The sequence below is a fragment of the Oryza sativa genome, chromosome 12, assembly GCF_034140825.1.
Source record: "Oryza sativa Japonica Group chromosome 12, ASM3414082v1".
Lineage (NCBI taxonomy): Eukaryota > Viridiplantae > Streptophyta > Magnoliopsida > Poales > Poaceae > Oryza > Oryza sativa.
This window is the reverse complement of record NC_089046.1, coordinates 6,373,376-6,393,094: the sequence shown is the minus strand read 5'-3', so window position 1 is coordinate 6,393,094 and position 19,719 is coordinate 6,373,376. Positions and strand designations below refer to the sequence as shown.

At 41.9% G+C, this 19,719-nt stretch overlaps 1 protein-coding gene across 1 annotated transcript; it reads right to left on the bottom strand.

Annotated features, from left to right (window-relative positions):
• Positions 1 to 10,879: 10,879 nt before the first annotated feature.
• Positions 10,880 to 14,623, bottom strand: LOC9268724 (receptor-like protein 6). Its single transcript, XM_066306162.1, has 2 exons — positions 13,770 to 14,623; positions 10,880 to 13,646 (listed from the first exon to the last, which is right to left on the bottom strand). Exons 1-2 carry the CDS (start codon positions 14,319 to 14,321, stop codon positions 11,202 to 11,204), a joined length of 2,997 nt encoding a protein of 998 aa, XP_066162259.1. The 5' UTR covers positions 14,322 to 14,623; the 3' UTR covers positions 10,880 to 11,201.
• Between the last annotated feature and the right edge of the window lie 5,096 nt (positions 14,624 to 19,719).

The window sequence follows — 19,719 nt, the reverse complement described above, 5'->3', positions numbered from 1 at the left end:
AAAAAATGGAGGGACAGAAAAAATATGGTATAAAAAAAACCAATGAAAAAACGGCGATGAGAAAAACCGGACGAAGCCTGATTGGGAAATCTGCAACAAAAACAACAAAGCACCGAGACAAAAAAAAACAGAAGCTTTATGTATATATTAATTAGGTATATATAGATATAGATTATAAAAACTAGCTAAAACCAACTTAGACGTGGATGACGTACTAAAATCCCGACGAAAACATCTTCAAATTTTTAAATAATAGACATAGAGATAGAGATATATGTCATCATATTTCATAAGTCAACATGCGGCATATATCTAATAATTGTTATTCACAGTTCCGATCGATTTGCAAAAGTTTTCATAACATTTTTTGATGAAATTTCATATAAGTTCTGTCATGATCAAACTAATCTGGTGCAAAGTGAGACTTTATTTCAACAAATGCTCATCAGTTGCAAACTGAAAAGCTTGTGCTAGCTACACACCCTTTTAGTGAAACAAGGTGAACACGATACATACTTTGGTTGTGAAATCGAGAATTAAAAGCGAATGTCCTTGTGTGTTTTTGGGTGTGGGCATGGCCCAGGATGATTGCCGCACAGAACCCTGTACTTGACCGCCCGCAGTTGACCTGGTAAGTCGTGGTTGCTGCAGCAGTGCGGTTGAAATGGGACGACATCGTAAGAATTACTAGTTGCACTTTCGCCGTGGTCGTGCAGGAGCTTCTTGCCATGATCAGCTTCTTCTGAAGGAAAGCTTGACGCCGCTACGGGCGTCGTCGCCGCCGCCGCTGCCGTCGTCGTCGACCCCGACGCGGCGGCGGACGCATCGCGGGGCGGGAGCGATGCGAGGAGGAGGTGCGGTGCAGACACGATGATGATGATGAGGAGGAGGAGCGACGACGCTAGCCCAACCCCGCGCACCGCCGCCATCGATCACCGGCCGGCGCGGCGTCGTACGTTCCCGAAATCACACGACACAATTCCGGCGTTAGCTTTTGTTATTGCTGGATGACCGTGTAAGGCCTCCTATTTGTAGGGAAGTAGCTTACTCCCTCCGTTGAAAAAAAGACAAACTCTGAGTTTCCGTGTTCAACGTTTGACTGTCTGTCTTATATGAAATTTTTTTATATTTAGTATTTTTATTGTTGTTAGATGATAAAACATGATTAATACTTTGTGCGTGACTTGTCTTTTTAATTTTTTTCATAATTTTTTTTAAATAAGACGGACGGTTAAAAATTGGATACGGAAATCCAGAGTTTGTCTTTTTTTTTTTGGACGGAGGAAGTATGTTGGGAAATGACCACATGGAATACAACGGAAACATCTTACTCTTGGATGGATGAATATCTGTACGGTTGATCGATTGCGTGACCATGAAGTATATGCAACTAAACCATTATATGCACGCAATTTATTACTTCACCGCATTTTTTTAAAAAAAAAACACAGTACAAAATAATTGTTCACAATGCGTGCACACTCATATCTACGAATACGCACACACACTCTGTTTCTATGAGCATTTTTAAAAGACTGGACCGACATATCTTAAGATTAACATAGTCAGCGACAGTCTAGAGCCAACATCGCTGAACTACTTTCTATAATTTACTTGATTCAAATTAAAAACTAATATGTGAGATCAATGAGTTAAAATTGAATAGTATATGTTTTTTGATTTGTATGTGAGAGGCTTTTTACCGTCCTTGAGGGAAGACGATACCAAATCCTAGCCGTTGATTTCACGTCCCACCTGGTACAGTGTTCCCAACGAGAGCAAGTACGATCAGTTTCTGAGGTGGGAGGATTTCATTGTAATTTCGCATCAATGCTTGTCTCGATCCAGCGACCTGATCGTGGACCGCCTCCTTCGAGTGCTTGTACGCTGCGGCCTATGGCCTCCCTCTTCCCTCTCCTACCGAGTACCGACCACTGCCTCCTCTGTTGTTCGGGCTTGCTCCAACACACCGCACCAGTGTCGTCGGCTACCATCGCCTCCGATCATGCTCTAGCGCGGACACCATCGGTCGCTCCCTACTTCGGTCACGCGGTCTCCTCCGCTCCTCATCCCCTGCACCTTCACTCTGTCTTTCTCTAAAATAAATTAATCCAGCCCAATTGATCTCTTCCTAGGTTCATTTGGATTTGATTTTTTTTCCGATATAGGTGTATATGTTCAATTGCTCGGGAAAGTCATGTCATCTAAATAGTCATAAAAAAATATGAAAAAAATGACAACATAGATTAATATAAAAATATATCACTCCACAAGCATGCAAGTTTAAATTCAACTTCTGCAAGTTGTAACAAAAATAACAAATATAGTTGTGAATGTGCGATAACTATTTTCAGTTTAGTTTGTTATTTTTGTTGTAACTTATAGAAGTTGAATTTGGTCTTGCATGTTTGTGGACTGATATATTTCGTATTAATCTATGTTATCAATTTTTTTTCAAGTTTTTTTTAGTAATTATTTAGATGACATGCAAACAACGAGGGTATATCCCCTAGAGGGATGAAATTCCACATCCCAATTGCTCTGCGTTCATAGTAGTTCTCAAGCGGTGGCAGTGGGTTAGACATGGCTTGCAAGGTGTTCCTGCGTTTGCGTGCTCACAAGAAGACAGAGAGCTTGTCTATGGTGATGGAGATTCCCGGGCTGTAGTTTCCTCTCAAGTATCAACCAGGATTGACCCAGTGGGCAGTTAATCGGTTGCTAAGGTGTCTGAATCCAGCTACACTGAGGGCAGCTCTACGCGCGGTGACGCCGGCTTCACTTGCAAAGATGGCAGAAGGGCAGCATCAACTAGTTACAGCGACAGTACAAGACGGTGACAGCTAAGACATGTGAATTTTAATCCTACCCCTTTCAAATCAAGGGTTAAATGGAGGTGGTACCTGGTGATACCTCCCTAAGAACGGTAAAAATTCTTATCAATTAAATATGAAGAGGAACATGTATGTTCTTTCGATTTGAAAGGCATTCACCATGGGTTGGGACACGGACCAAGCATCAGCGAAATGGGTTCTTCTTCCAAGTTTTTTGATGAATTTTGACTAAATTTTGATCAAATTTCATCAAAATTTCACTACCTAGAACGTAGCAAGTTCTACTTAAAAAATGGTATTATGCGTAGAGGGAGTGGTTTTATTTTGGAGAAATAAAGAAGATAGACAAATTAAGTCTATGTAGGATGAAGGGAGTAGCCATACAATGTTAGGCGTTTATGAGTTTCGTGCGCTTGCGCTGCTGCCGAAGGACCATGCGGGACAATCTCCATGTTTCAAAGAGACTGTTGAACTGATTGCTAGTTTGCCATGTCAAACACGGAGAAGGTGTGGTGGGTAGCAACCAATTACCTAAGTGGGCAACTACTTAAAAAGAAATAAGCAACTTTTAGTTGGACCATGGGTGTGCGTGGCAACAGAATTGTGGGAAATATGGACGGAAGGTTTTATTGGATTCAGTTTTTTTTTTCTATCTGGTTTTTCTATGGATTGATTTTCACTTGGAAACGCTGCTTGTTTTTTTTGGGTGGGGTAGTTTTTAAAGGAGCGTTTTTTTATTCGGTAGGGACTACGATAGTGGGGAAGATGATGAGATCTGACTGACTCCGCTGTTAAAGTAGAGATATATAATCATGAGAATTAGTAGTTGCACTAGCGTGAAATGGACGATTAGCATCGGCAGTGGCCCTAACCCGCAAAATTGGTAACGACAGTATAACGTCTTGTACTGTATTGGGAAAGTGAAATCAACGGGCCACGACTTCATTTACAAAGTTGGATGGAGGCCGGAGAGGTGAACATTTTTGGAATTTTTTTCATTTTTAAATTTTTTTAATATTTACAGAAATATTATATCGACGAAAAAATTTACAAAAATAGACCTGCCACCCTATACTTGGGCGGCAAGCTGACGTGGCAGCCGGCGGCAGACGGCGCCGCATTTTGCATTTAGGTCCTTGCCTGCAAAATGCGCAGAGCCAACAAAGCATTGGCTAGGGTTTTTTTTGCATCTCAGTCCCTTACAGCTGAGATGCAAAAAACCGAGCCAAAATTGTATTGATAACACTTTAAAAAATATTTATTGGTAAAAATTGTTAATAATAATTTATAAATTGTATTAAAGTTGGTTGTTTCGCAATTTCATATTTTAGGTAAGAGTTCATGTTGTATTCCCTCTGTACTCCTAAAGGAAGTCATTTAGGATAATGTTTAAGTTAAACCTTAGGAATATAAATCATGAATAACTCTTAAATTGTTGAGTTTGAAAATGTAAAAGTTATATGAATAGATTTGTTTAGGCTTTATGGAACGAAGAACCTGACAACGATCACCGCCTCCGCATTTTGGACGGGATTCCCATGGAGGGAGTGCCGTAGTTAGCACCTGTCAGTCGCACTATTATTCACGACGTTATCGTTCGTAAGCTGCTTTTCTCTGCAAGTATTGCTCAGTACTTTCGGATGAGAAATACCAGTGTCGTTTCTTGTAAACAAGTGGTTAGGACGAGAACGGGATTTTCTGTATGGACCCACTCGATGTATTCACAAGCCGTAGCGCAGGTCTGACGAATAGAGTGGGAGGGTGAAGAATAAACAATCGCTCGTACAAACTGAATAAGCATATGCAGATAATAAAATACCTCACGATTATAGTTAGGGCACCTAAAAAAGCGTCTTCCTCGAATGCCAGGATTCATCAAAGCCATTAGTTGGCATCGGTCACCACAAAGGTAGAGAGGCCGCTGACACCAAGGTGGTAGTAGGTATGCACAAGGATCGCTACGCCAGTTCGGATCCTCAACACCCCGGCGTCTAGCCATTGCCGAAAGGTGGTGGGATTTACAATAAAACTAGTGAGGACGAGAGTATTGAATGTGACTTATGAAAGTTTTTGCCGCATCGCTCATTACGGGGGCTTATGTAGGCACGGAAATCACAATGATAATCTTGACATGTCTACATCATGGGGCATGGTGGGTCGCACTGATTGGCGCCGAAAGTTAGATTGGACGTATGCGGATGTATATCCTGCCGCCCTGTATATGGGCGGAATAAGGCCTTCCGCCTTTTAGAGAGCGGCATGGCGCCGAAAGTAAGATTGGGCGTATGCAGATGTGACATGTAAGATTGGACGTTTTGGAAGAATAAGGGCGTGAGAAGGCATTCCGCAGTTGTATCGCACTCGAATAAAGGAGGCTGCATCAATGCGACCGAAAGTACTCGTGCATGCGCCGAAAGGTATCGTGCTTTCGCAAAAAGTAACAGCGAAGTTTAAGGATGCGAAAACTGAATAGCAACAACCAGAGTTCATTGTACAACCAAATAGTACTACATGTAAAGTAAATAAACAAAGAGAAGCCTGCTCTACTGGCTCTGCCCCATGCCACGACCCCGCTTGGTCCTCTGGGCATGCGCTCGCACGTGATCCTAGGAGTACATGAAGCGATTCGGTGGCATAGCACGGGTAGCACGAGGCTCTAGCAGCAGGGGGGAGGGCGACTGGTCCTGCGTCTGCACGGGCACACCTCCCAGCTATGAGGGACCAATGATGTCCGCTGTGGTATCCTGGAAGTCGAAGTCGCTGATGTCGAAGTGCATGGCGGAAGCCCACCCGTGCTCCGGCGATGTCCCGGCAGGGTCCAAGGTTTGGTGGACCCTGCTGTGACATGCTGGCTGCCTGTGACGAAGTCCCGGCATCCTGCCAGAACTGCGCAGAGTGCGAGGCCGACGCAGCTGACTAGGACGCTAACCGTGACGCCTGCGAGAAGTGAGCGGCCTATGTCGTCCCGAATGGAGCAAAGCCTACACATGGACGACGAGACCCTTGTAAGCTAACACATAAATTGCATATCAATTGATTGTCGATATAGTGTTATTTTTTTTAAGTACCTATGTGGGGCCCAAAAGGAGGCGTACCTGTGGAAGGCGGGGTGGTGAATGGCGCACAAAACCCTGAAGCAATCGGAACAATTAATTAACATGTAGTACGTACCTCCGTAGGGAGGGGGAGCCGGCCTAGGAATGTGCGCAGCTGGACGAGGACCAGTCGGTCGAGGTGGCTGCTGTGGTGTTGCGTTTGCCTGAGCGACGTCGGTAGCACGACAGGTGAGCGCACGGAGAACCGAGTGCATCGAGCGTGTACGTCGTCAGGTGCTCGTCTACGGGTACCGCAATCCCCGTGCCTAAATGTTGGATCGTCGTTGAAGCGTCAACGACGACCCTGTTGCACTCAACGACCTGCACGATTAATTTGTACGTAAATAACCGTAAATATTTGTAACATTTGACCAAGAGAAAGGGTTAGGAGGCGATGGTGCGATGAAGAGTACTCACAGCATGAGCAAAGTCTTGGTCGCGGTGCCTGGCGTAGAGGTCTCTAGTGCTCGCGGTGTGGGCCTGTTGCTCCATGGGAGCGAAGGTGACCCTAGTACGGGTGCGTGGCTGGTACCAGTGTAGGTAGGCCTGGTACGCCTCCTCGGTGTGTGCCACTCCCACATGGTCCACGACCTCCTCGGTTGCGAGCAACCAGTCCTCGACAAAAGGCCCCAACTTGGCGGGCCAGTCGCCAGCTAACTGCTGACCCTTCCGCGAGTACCTGCAAATTAATGTATCATATTAGTTTGAATTCACATATGAAGCAAAATATTGTGGAGAGGTGGATGTTAATGCAACAAATGAAAGCGTAGTGAAATCTCTTACCAGTGAATGGCAGCTGGGACGCTCGTCGGAAACGGTACTTGAAAGGACTAACGGAAGCCGAACTGCCGCATCACGCGGTAAGGTGCGTGAGGCTCAACACAGATGTCGATGGCCATCGGAACCGTAGTCATCCAGTACGCCTGGTCCCTTGTGCAGAGTGTGGACAGGCCCAACGGCGCACGACTGTGGGTAGCCGCGGCACCGGAGGGGATGCAGCAGCGGCAGCGCTGGACTTGTTTGTTTTTTCTTTTTTTTAGAATTTGTGATTCATTGGATCTGATATGAGATATATAATGTGTGATGTATTTGATTTGTGTTGTATTTTTTTTTGAGAATTTGTGATGTGAATCTATGATCTGTGATGCTACTTTGATTTGTGGATGATTTAGGGATATGTAGGGAGCAACTCGATTTGGAAAAGCAAAATGTAGTGAGCAAAGAAACAATAAAAAAAGAAAAAAAATAGTGACCAACCGGGACTGCCGCTATCATCTTTATCTTTAGTCCCAGACTAAAGATGAATTTTTAGTCCAATAATCCGAGACTAAAGATGGGTATCTTTAGTCCTGGTTGTATAACCGGGACTGCAGGGGTTATGAACTGTGGGTAAAAACCCTTTCTCGAGTAGTGTAAAGAGGGGGGTGGATGGGTTTGCATTCTGTTTGGACGCAGACAGAAACTAAGGTCCTGATAGCTTCATACTCCAAATCTATGCTAGATTTATAGTTTGTAAGAATTTTACATTTGGTATAAAATAAGAACAGTAATTCACCTTGCAGAAAAAAAGAACAAAATAATTCTTTTAAATATTGTTAAAAGATAGTGCAAACGTAGACGCACGCAATGTACGAACGCTCATCCATAGTTGCTTATATTATTTTGTACGCTAATTAATGAACCGTGTTCTAACAGTAGTTGATTAAAATTTGGAAGCATTTTTATCCATTTTTACAATGTGCTTGAATGAAGAAAAACCCCATTCTCAACAACTGCGCCAAGCAACCAAACATTTTCTCATGATACTACATCCGTATACTTTTAAAATAATATTACCATTTATCTTAAAAAATAGTATAAATATACTATATTCATACTTTAAATTTTTTTAATGATAAAGCAGGTTCACGTAAAAATAGATAGTAATATTTATATAAATATTTTAATAAAACGAATCATTAATGATCAAAAGTCAAACACACCATCTATTTTAAAAAATGTAAACGGATGGAGTAACCCGTCTAGGAACTAAGGACAACGTGAGCCGTTGGATCTAAAAGAAAAAATGGGCTGGGGATGCGTAGTACATCAAGCTGGGCTGGGCCGAAGATCGGTAGCCTACCATGCCCTCGCGGTCGCGGACACGCGGCGGCGACGGCGACGGCGACGGCGACGGTTTGCCGGCGGGAGATTTGAAGCCGGGTGTCATCCGGAACCTGCCCACCTTTTCCCGCCTGCTAATCAACAAATGGCCTCCTGTGTTCCGCCAACGATTTTCTTATCCATTCAGGTAATCATCAGTTCATCATCCTATTCGCATTCCTTCTCTCCTTTGTTTTCTGTATCGACATTTTTTTCCCGCTTCCTCGTATGCAACTAGAAATCTCTGTAATTAATCCATTAAGTAGAAGTTCGCCAATACCAAACCTGCGATCGTACAAGTGAATGTAATGCAGTCTGCGCCACTGATCTATTTCGCCCGCCAACTGTTCGACGAAATGGCAAAGCCAAAGAGCTGAAAAGTTCGACAATATGTCTGAAAAGTTGATGTCAGTTGTTTCTTCCCTGAGACGGCCAAGATCTGGCGTAGGATAACTGAAGGCTGTTCCCTGAAGTTTTCTATGGATGTTTGTTTTCTACCAAGAGATGTTCTTTGAGCTGCTTTTAGAGGTGCTTTTGCTTAGTTTCGTTTTGTCTCCTGTTGTCTGTAATCTTTTGGGGTCTCAAACCTTGTGTTAGTCTGTTTCGTTCCCCAGTATGGGTGTTGTCCTTAAACTGTAAATGGGTATCCCAATAACCTGCCGCTTTTGGCTTTCTATAAAAGCCGGGCCCGAGTGCCTAAGTTCTAAAAAACAAAGCCAAAGAGCTACAGTAATCCTTCATAGGTAACCTCCTAGATGAACACACCGTTGGTTTCTTGCCTCAGAATGTCAATACATCAATTACATCGTGATGTGGTTTGCGTTCCAGATTGACGCATTTTGCATGTTATGAAGTGAGAATAACCCGTTTGGAAAAGCAAGGGACTGACCCTTCTCCACCAAATATTTTTAGCACACCCAGAATCATTGTTCCAGTCCTAACCAGAAATGGATTGTTTGGATGTGCTCCAAGCCTAAAACGTGTGAGGGGTATTCTGCCGAACCTAATGAACATATCTGCTCCAGCTACTGTAGCAGTGTGGCTTGGATTTCCCTATCACCTCAGCTGGCTCAGCATATTTAAACAAGGTTCGAGTCTTTGCTCTTGGGAACCTGAACTCTACAGTCGCATCACAGGGCGTGTCCACCAGAAACTCTCGGTCGCTGATGTGTTAGCCAACAACCGATGGATCCGCGACCTTCGTGGCTCCTTGGGCGTTCAAGCAATTTTGCAATACCTGCAGGTTTGGTCGATGGTGAGGTCAATGATTCTCTCTGAGGGCCAGCCTGATTCCTTCATCTGGAGGTGGGAAAACTCGGGGTCGTATTCCACCCGCTCGGCCTAACTCGCCCTCCTCTCAGGAAGGATTCCATTTCAGCATCTACCTATCTGGCGTTCTCTCACCCCTCCTCGATGTCGCTACCTCCTGTGGTTGATCGCTCATCGCCGTTGCTGGACGATTGACTGCTTGGAGAAGCGAGGCTTACCGCACCCTACCTGTTGTCTTCTGTGACCAACAGAATGAGATAATTGATCACATTCTAATTGGGTGCCCCGAGTTCCTCCAGTTGTGGTGGACCGTCCTCTCGAGCCTCGGGATTCCACATTGCTTCCCCTCTGGCAATGTTTCCTTTCACGAGTGGCACTGCTCTTGCCAACTCAAAGTTTTGAGGGAGCATCGTCATGGATTCGACACGGTCGTGATCCTTGGCGTGTGGTCCATTTGGAAGGAACAAAACAACCGCGTGTTCAACAACTGTTCTCGGCCTTGGTTTGAGGTGGTCGTAGGCATGGCACAAGAGGCCGCCCTTTGGCATCTTGCCCATCCCCTGTCGCCAACGCTGCCTTCTTAGCGTGCTAGGTCGTTTGGTCGTCTCATTGTAATCACGAGAATAGGCTTAAGTCCTCGTTTTTCTCTTTTCCCTCCTTTTCTTCCCAACCCCAACCCCCCCCCCCCTCCTCTTTTTTTTTTTTTTTTTTTGCTGTGTGTGTAAATTTTATTCCTCTTAATACAAAGGTGCTCAATCCTTTTGCGTATTCCCGAAAAAAAAAAAATTCTTCCTGGGCATTGATCTTATAAGATTCTAGTTCATGTCTAATGTCTTTGTGCAAGTTCTCCTGTTGCTATGGAATTCTCTCCAGACATGCAAATCTTTTCTCCTTGTTGGCATCAGGTGCTTCAGGACACACTGCACAGCGGACTTAGGGGTGAGGGAGGGCGCCGGCTAGCCACAGAAATCATGTGAATCAGGGCTGACAGTGGGAATATCCTGCAGGCAGGCTGCAGCTTGCAGCAGCAGAATTGCTTAGGAGAGCGATACAGTTTAGTCGGTACACACAGGGGTAGATTGGTGTAAGATAGCTTTCTGAATTCTGAAGCCCTCTACTTGATGGAAATAGTCATTATCTAAATGTTGGAAACTTTGAATGGTTCTAAAGTGTATTTGAGAAGTTGGATGATATATTTCTGAAACTAGTATCTTTGGATATCACTAAACCATCTTTTCCTCTAACAATAAACAACTAAACATATTAGGCTGGGCAGGGAACAGATCACTTAACACCCATGTCACTATCTGTTATGAGCATAGTTTTGTGAACAAGCATTAGCTGCTTAGTTTTTAAACTGAAATGAATGTAGAATCAATGGTTTATCAAATATTTTTCCTTGTTTTATCTATTGTTCTCTCTTTATTTCAAAATGACCATGTCATCCATCCAGCCATACTTAGTGCCTTGGAAACAGGAGAGAGGATGGTCACTGTGATGTTTTTAATAAATTCCAGAGAGAGATAGGTGAGAAACTATGCATACAAGGAAACAAATTAAGTTCACTTGCATGCTTTCATCTGTAACAAGTTGGAAATACTAGATTCCTTGTAAAAGTATGTGAAAGAAACCAGTAAGACAACTGAACTAGATAGCTCTCAAACGTAAACATATCTTTTCATGGATATAATATTGTCTGCTTTGTTACTTAAATTACGTTGTCCACAGTGCTATTCTTCCGCGGTAACATACTCATCCTTTATTTAATTCATACATCACTATTAATACTGATCTTTCTGAATGTTGCTAGAGTGATCAAGAGTGACTAACAAAATATTCTGCCATTCTATAATATGGTTCGCTCTCAAGCTTGCTGATTCCTTTTGTTGCTTCCCCATATCACTAGAATTGTAATTCCAAAGCAGACACCAAATCCCAACCCAGTGAAGAGAAAAAGTAGAACATCTATCGGGTCCTTCTTGGAAGCATGTGGCATGATGTTTGGTTCAGATCGATAGCTACATTGTTTAGACAATGGGGCTCCGCACAGCCCAATATTTCCCTCAAAAGAGGCATTGGAAAATGTCGAGAAGTGTGACGATTGTGGTATTCTTCCAGCCAACATATTATAGGACAGATTCAATGTTGCAAGAAAGTTCAGTGATGCTAGCTTCTCTGGGATCTCATTGGAAAGCTTATTTGAGGAGAGGTCCAAAGACTCAAGGTTGTTCAAGTTGCCAAACTGAGTTGGAATTGGCCCTGTAAGCATATTACGAGACATGTTGAGCCCGTGAAGCAACGCAAGTTCCCCAATGCTTGACGGGATGCTACCGTGGAAATCATTATTTGAGACATCAATCAGCACGAGTGATGTTAAGATCTTGGAAATTGTTATGTCATTGCCTTTGTATGTGAGTGCAGCAGTAAACTGGTAGGTTTGTCCATGGTAATACCGACTTTCCATGACCGAAGTTCCGTTATCAGAACTGGTCATCATGGACTTCAGCATCTTAAACCACTCTTCTGGCAACATGCCACTGAAGTTGTTTGAGGCTATGTCTGCAATCCGCAACTTTGTAAATTGACAGTTGTTAGCATCTCCAGTATAAGAAATATCCATCTGCCCAATGAACCTGTTAGATTTGAGGACCAGGACTTGAAGTTGAGGAAGTTTACTCATCCAACATGGGAAAGAGTCACTTATTTGATTGTTTCCAATGTCAAGGATCTCCAGATTCCTGCAAGCAACCAAAGATCTCGGCAACTTTCCTTGAATCAAATTGCCGCTGAAATCTAATGCACTTAATGCACAGCCTTCCTTGATATTATCAGGTAATTCGCCGGTAAGATTATTTTCTTTTAGACTTAGTACCTGTAGTGCACTTGCATCCTCCATCAGACATGATGGTATTATGCCAGTCAAATAGTTGTTAGAGAGATCAATGAGTTGTAAACTCTTAATCCCGTCACAGATCAATGGTGGAATGTTTCCAGAAAGGTTATTTTTGGAGGCTTTGAAAATAATAGTTTTTTTCAGGTAAGTAGAGAAATTGAGAGGCATAGATGAGAACTGGTTATTGGAGTAATCAAGCGTGATACTTCCTTTTTGGGGTATAGGTATTACCCCTTCAATTTTGTTGAAACTGAGGTCGAAGAATTCAATGTTAAGTGGAAGTAAAGGGTCAGATCCAGTACTCGTAAACTTATTATGTGATAGGTTCAACAAGGAAAAATAGCCTGAGGTCTTCCATACCCATTGAGGTATTGCACCTCTGATCTGGTTATATGAAAGGTCAAGACTAGTAATCTCAGGTAGATGCCTCAAGATGGTAGGGAAGCTAGATATGCTGCAAGATGATAGACGTAAGAAACTAATACTGGAGTAGGATGCTGCCGAAGAACTATTTTCTCCATCGATCACAACTAATTTATTGTTTGAGAGATTAAGGACGGACATATTTTGCAGTTTCGAGAATGAAGCTAGCTCCACGGTGCCGACAAAATTGTTTGAATGGAGCAGGAGGGTTTCTAATTGAGTTAAATTTGAGACCAGTGTAGCTATCTCTCCTGAAAAGTGACAATTGTACAGTGCCAAATCTGTCAATTTTGTTAAGTACACTATGGAAGATGGTACGGGTCCAGACAAGCCACAATGGAAGAACTTGAGAACATTGAGAGAAGTCAGATTTGAGATCCATGATGGGATGGATCCTAATAGCTGTAACCCAGACACCTCTAGTAAATCTAAAGATTTCAGCTTACCAATGGAAGAAGGCAGTACTCCGGAGAAACCACTAGCTCCAAGTGCCAACTCCTTCAGAGATTTGAGATTGATGATAGAACTTGGAATTGTGCCGGAGAAGTTGGTGTTGCTCACAGATATACTCTGTAAGTTACTATCTGCAGAAAAATTAGGCAGATTTCCAGAGATCCCAAAATTCTTACTGAGATCAATGCCTCTTAATTTCTTGTGCTGGAAGACGATTGGAGGGAACCATCCTTCAAAGTTGTTGTTTGAAAGCTGAAGACCACTAAGGTTGGACAGATGGGCCAAGAATTCGGGAATCGGACCGGACAAATAATTGTAGTGCAGCTCTATCACAACAAGTGATTTCAAGGCAGAGAAGGACCGACAAATCGGACCAGAAAGTGAGCAATAAGGCATGCTAATGATCTGAAGCTTTGGGGAAAACCGGGCAATGGCGTCGCACCACCGTGCTCCATTGCTGGACATGTCCACCATGCCCAGACGAAGGTCCTGCAGGTTGGTGAGGTTTGCCAGCAAGGTGTCCAAGCTTGGCTCTGAGAGCTGCGAAAGTGAGTATGAGGTGTAGTACAATACACTGTTCTCTTCATCTAGCTCTTCATCAAGGAAGCTGGTAGAAAGATCAAGGTAAACCAGATTCGTGAGGTGGCCGATACCGGCGGGTACCTGGCCGGCGAAATTGTCGTCGGAGATGTCAAGGTGGGTGAGCTCGGCGAGCAGCTCGAAGCCGGTGGCTGGGAGCTTGGATGCACTGAAATCGTTGGAGGAGATGTCAAGGTACTCCAGCGAGGTCAGGCTGAACAGTGCGGTGTCAAGAACGTCAGCTTGCAGTTGATGGCCACGCAAGTCGAGGAAGGTGATCGCACGGCCATCGTCGCCGCCACAGCGGACGCCGTCCCAGTGGCAGCAGTCTGTGCCGGCGACCCATGACCGGAAGGCGGCGAAGTAGTCGCTGACGGTGGCATCGAAGGAGCGCTTCAGCTGGAGCAGCGCCGCGGCCTGGCCTGGAAGGCACTGAATTGGCGCAGCCATGGATTGGGCATCCACGAGGAGGATGGGTAGCATGGCTAGGAGAGCAACTCTCATGGAGGAGGACATGTTGGAGATTGGCTGGGTTGATCCGTTTGCAACTCTATGGCACAGGCACACACGGATAAACACAGGTACGTCTACTTGTGAAGTTTGTAAATCATGTGCTCTGTCCTGTTTAGAGAACATATTTAGTTTTGAGAATACATTATAACATTGTGTCAAAGTTTTCAAAGCTTAAGTACTTATATTATAAAAAGAAGATTTGGAACATGAAAATGATGTGCACATTTGTGTAAAAGATAACTTCCACGGAGTAATACATACTTACATAGAAATTACTCCCTCCGTCCCAAAATATAAGTATTTTTGGACTCTGACACGGTTTTTGAGATACTACTTTGACCAACAATATCTATAAAAGTATAAAATGTTTTAAATAAAAAAAGTTGCATATTATAATAGTTTGTTTAATGATAAGTCTAAAAAAATCAATTTTACATGATTGATCTTTTTTATTTTTTTTGCTATTAATAGTCAAAGTTAAAAATATTTGACTTGTCACTATGCTAAAAATACTTATATTTGGGACAGAGGGAGTAGTAGTTAAATCTACTTTGGCGATCATGCCATTATCTAAAAATATGTACTCCCTAACAGAGGTGTTTATAATTTGTCTCATGAATTTTGACCAGTTCAATGTTGCCTGTTTACGTCATTAAGACTTGTTTCAAAGAGAAGGTCTGATCATACCTGTCACAAATCTAAAATTACTTTCTAAGCTTGAGGAGTTGAGGTGCAAATGGCGAGAATAATACCCATCCGGTGAACTGAGCAAGAGCTTAGAAGCAAACAACAATGGTAATATTGTTGTTTGTTCTACTTTCATTTTGAGTGTGTATTAAGCGTTTTCTTCTAGGGATAAAACAAAATTTGACATAGTATGCCATAAATAAAAATATCCTTTTAATTGTCAAATGTATTGCTCACCTGGTTGTTACAGAAAGTGCTCACCTTGATCATATATGTGTCAACCCATTTGCATTGAACTGTTTTATTCAAAAGAACTGCAAAGGGGATTCACGGCCACCACTGAGCGGACGTTACTGGAGATATGCTATTGGCCATCTCCGTCCATATGCATCTGAATCTCCAAATGGAATTTGCCACTGCCATGTTTGGGTGCTCTGGAGTGGAAAAAAACAATCGTGTATATTGCTTTTTGGAGTAGTGTTTGACTGACTTGTATACAAGGTTATGGTAATTTTGGTGCTTGATTTTCGTTTCTTGGAAGAACTAGTGGCGTTTGATTGACAGTGAAATACCATTTGCAATATATCCTGGTGTAGTGGAACCTTCATGTAGTGGTAAATGAATATGCATGTGACTGCAATTCATCTGAATTCTATGTGTAGTGTGTATCCCCCGAACCTTTATTCTTTTAGATAAGCTAATGGGTGACCGCATTGACGTGCTTTATTCTTCCCGCTCCACACGTTTTGTTTTTCCTGAAATCCTAGTGCACAAATAGACACTTCATTTCGCACCTAAATGCGAGCTGATCCGAGTTAATATATTCCAATAGGATTTTAGAATTCTCAATCTAAAATCTCAAAAATTCAATATGTTACAGTTTCAACTCAGATCATCGAAACTTCCTACTCAGTGCACTATAAAAAATGTTTTTTGTAGGCCCTTGACTTGCTTTTTCACATGTGGTGCAAAAGGAAAACTCACTATAGAAGCAAGGCCAACTAAGGGTCATAAACCACCTGCGAAAATTTATTTTTACAGATGAGTTCTTAGGAAAACTGCCTACCAAATTAGGCCTATTTTTGCGGGCGGTTTCTTAAGAAAAACTGCCAATAAAAAAGGGGCGAATTTACGGCCAGTTCTGATAAGGGAAACATGTAAAGTTTGATTTTTGTGGGCATTTCTGTTAATAAAACTGCCATTTGTGAAAATATGAGCACTAATAAAATTTAAAAAAAATCACATTCCTCCGTTCTTAAATAAAACAACTTTTTAGGGTTTAAATTTTTTGTCGGATATATAACAACCTAGGGAGTAGATATTTTATATAAAGTCGGATGGTGATAAACTTTATATGAAATTATAGCTGTCGACGAGATCTACAATTTATAATTGAGTATGTTTTTTCATCTAAGATCATTTATGAGCCTAAATATTTGTTACAAACTCTCATTTATATTATTTGAAATTTTTTTTGAATGTTTGAGTTTTTTAGTGAGCTTGGATAGAGATTCTCTTTACCAAAGTATTGAGCTCGATGAGATCTACACAAATTTGTAGTTGATGACTTTTTCATTTGATGTCACTTAGACTGTGTTACAAGTTTTAGAGAAGTCAAAAGAATAACATTCACCCCACAATCACTGAGTGTCATAGGTGAGATGGTAAGAAGGATATATGTAGAGTGAGGTCAAGTGTTCGAATCCTCTATACCACACGCACACGTAATATCGCACGACTTGCAAGTGTTTATAGATGCCTAAAAATATGAAATATTTATTTCAGTTTTTATTCGTCCACAAAAATGAAAAACTGGATATTAATTCATTCCACAACCTTCCGTGAAAATTAGTTTGTTGTGGAATCCGCATGTGTAAATCCTCGATTTCTATGGGCCGTAAGTTGCATACGGTTAAAAAAACGCATGTGTAAATAGGTTTTGAACTTCCTTGCACATATGTTTTCTGTATTAGTGGATGCTTCATGTTTTTAACTTGTATTTTGTTGTTGCATGATTTTCTATTCAAAATATGAAACTTCCAACTAAGACTCAAAACTTCATACTCAAACATTGTACATTCAAATCAACTTCTGCCAATTTAAAAAAATATCAACTCAAAAGTTTAGAATTTTCTAATGTTAAGTTGACAATGTCAACTCAAATCACAATAATTCTACTCATGACCTTAAAGTTTTTACTCAAATCACAAAATTTTCTATTTCAAAACTTGAGAGCAGGTAATAGAAATCTACAAAACTTTTCCCAACATCTTAAGCTTCCAAAATGAATTACAATTTCAAACCGCAAACAGGTGGAAGAGTATACCCCAGATCTTACGGGAGTTGTGGCTTGCGAGTAAGACATGGGAAGGAGGGGCATAAAGAGGGCATCTACATTATTCGGAGCTTTTCTTTTTTAAGGGGGAATATTGATTGAGCTCATCAGTTGGAATGAGGGAGACAATCATAGATATGAACCAGTGTTCGCTAGTTCCCTTTCGACAAGATATTTGTAGAACACCCTTATTACTCCTTTAGAATGGAAGACTGAAGTTACCACACATACTACTTGGTTTCGTTAGTGAATCCAAGAGATTAGATTATTACACAACACTTGACACGCATTTCTCTTCCCCCGGCCATCTTGTCTTCTTTGGTTGAAACCCAATATATAGCCTACAATTACAATTTCTATAATAATCTGGTCATTTAGCGACTCTTTCATGGAATCATGTATTGTGTCAAAGTATTGCGTTATTACCAAAAAAAGTATTGTGATGAAAACAACAAAACAACATTGTGGACATAGATTGTAGTACGTACGGAGTTACCAAGAAAGTTAAAACTGTGGCAATAGTATAATATCTATTACTATATTTTTTTTATATCATCCCAATAACTCCATCTGTCGAAACATGATTTCGGCAATAATAAAACGGGGTAGCGCACGAGACCTAAAAGTGGATGGATGCAGAGACAAAGGATTTAGACAGGTTCAGGCCCTCTCAATGAGAGGTAATACCCTACTCCTGTTTGGGGATTTGAATCCGCCGAGTGTAGTATAGATCTGACGATCAGGTTGTCTCATGCCCCCTAGAGGGCCTCCTGCCCACCTTATATAGGGTGGGGGGCAGGATTACAAGATAGAAACCTTAACCAATACGGTATCGGTTTCCTAAATCTACTTTACAATATTATCAAACCAGGACTTTAGGCTGTTCCGTAATATATAAGGAAACGTAATACCCAAGTCATGATCTGTTACATATTCCATATATATAAGTTATCCCCTATGACTAGTCGGATAACCATGCCGTATGGGTATGGGGTACCCATAATATCCACAGTAGCCCCTGAGACCTTCGCAGTCGAAAAGATAATCTTCTCTCGAACCAGATTACTCCAAAGCCGAGTGCTTCAATCATCTTTATCATGGTCTCCCGAGTACTTTTACCAAATCTGAAGACTGTGGAGGGCTGGAAAATAAAGTCAGGTGCACCGACTAGATGCACCTAATAGGTGTAGCCCCTGACAATGTGGTTAATTGAACAAACCAAGCATATAGCCAAGGAATAAATAATCCAACCAACCGAGTGGTTTTGATAATCGTAATCAACCAAGTGACTTGATATCAATATATAGCATATGCGGTGTGAATCCTCCAAATAACATGATCCGAGTGATATACCGACTGCTTTGTAAAATATGATGAGTGTAACCTAAAGTTGGCTACATTATTGAAAATTCACATAGCAAAACAACTATAAAAAAGCTTGTATGTTGTGAATAAAGAAATTTCCAAAGTATTGGGCATACGCCATGCGCACACTGCTTTAACAGATGTGCTTAAGTCCCTAGAAGACACATGGTTCCACCACACCTGGAAATATATGGCATATGTGGTATAAAATCCGAGTAAATAAACTCATAAAGGATTTACCAACCGCCTGAAAAATGACCACAATATATAATCAGCCTAAGCCATAATATTGGTCAATAAAAATGCACACTTACGTGGCAAAAAGCAACGATATTGTATCCAATCAATTGCTTAAAAACCCAAACAGCACCATGACTATATTAAAAAGTCAGCGGGGCAGCTATATAAAGCTTTACTGTTTGACACCTTTTAAGATGCATTGTACCAACTCCTAAAAAGTTGAGTAACTGCGGTATAAAAGGATTTTAAGGTATTGGGCACTTGATCACGCGCACTTTGGCCTAAGCAAAAAGTGCCTAAGTCCCTAAAAGAACGTGACAGGCCACACCTGAAAATATGGGCTGCAGACATATTAGGCCTAGGCCAAAAAATATGCCTTCGACACCCTTTAAAGGATGACGCATGTAACATGCTCCCGAGTAATAAATCTTCCGGGTAATATAGACCAAGTGTAGCTCATATGAATAGCTTCTGATCTGAATGATTATCCCTTATAGGATACTCCAAAATAAATATAATAATTGAATCCCGACTGGCGCAAGTATTCGGTTGATAACCCTTACGGGGAATAATAAATAGTCCAGTCTTTGAGCATAGAAAATTGATCCATGATCATGAATTCATGTTGCATGTATCCGGAGCAGGTCCAAATTGAAGATATAATACTTGTATTTGAGCTAGTAAGCCCCTGAGCACGTAGTCACAATTGTTCATTGATGGTAGCTGACGCAGTTGGCATAGAGACAAGACGACCAATATAGAGATAATATTGCCCAACAGAGGTGGCAAAAATATTGGTGGTAGTGAAGATAGTGATATCAATCAAAAGTGATGAAGTTGCACAGCCGTGGAGACGAAGAAACTAGTCGGCAACAGTCAGGTCAGCCATCAATG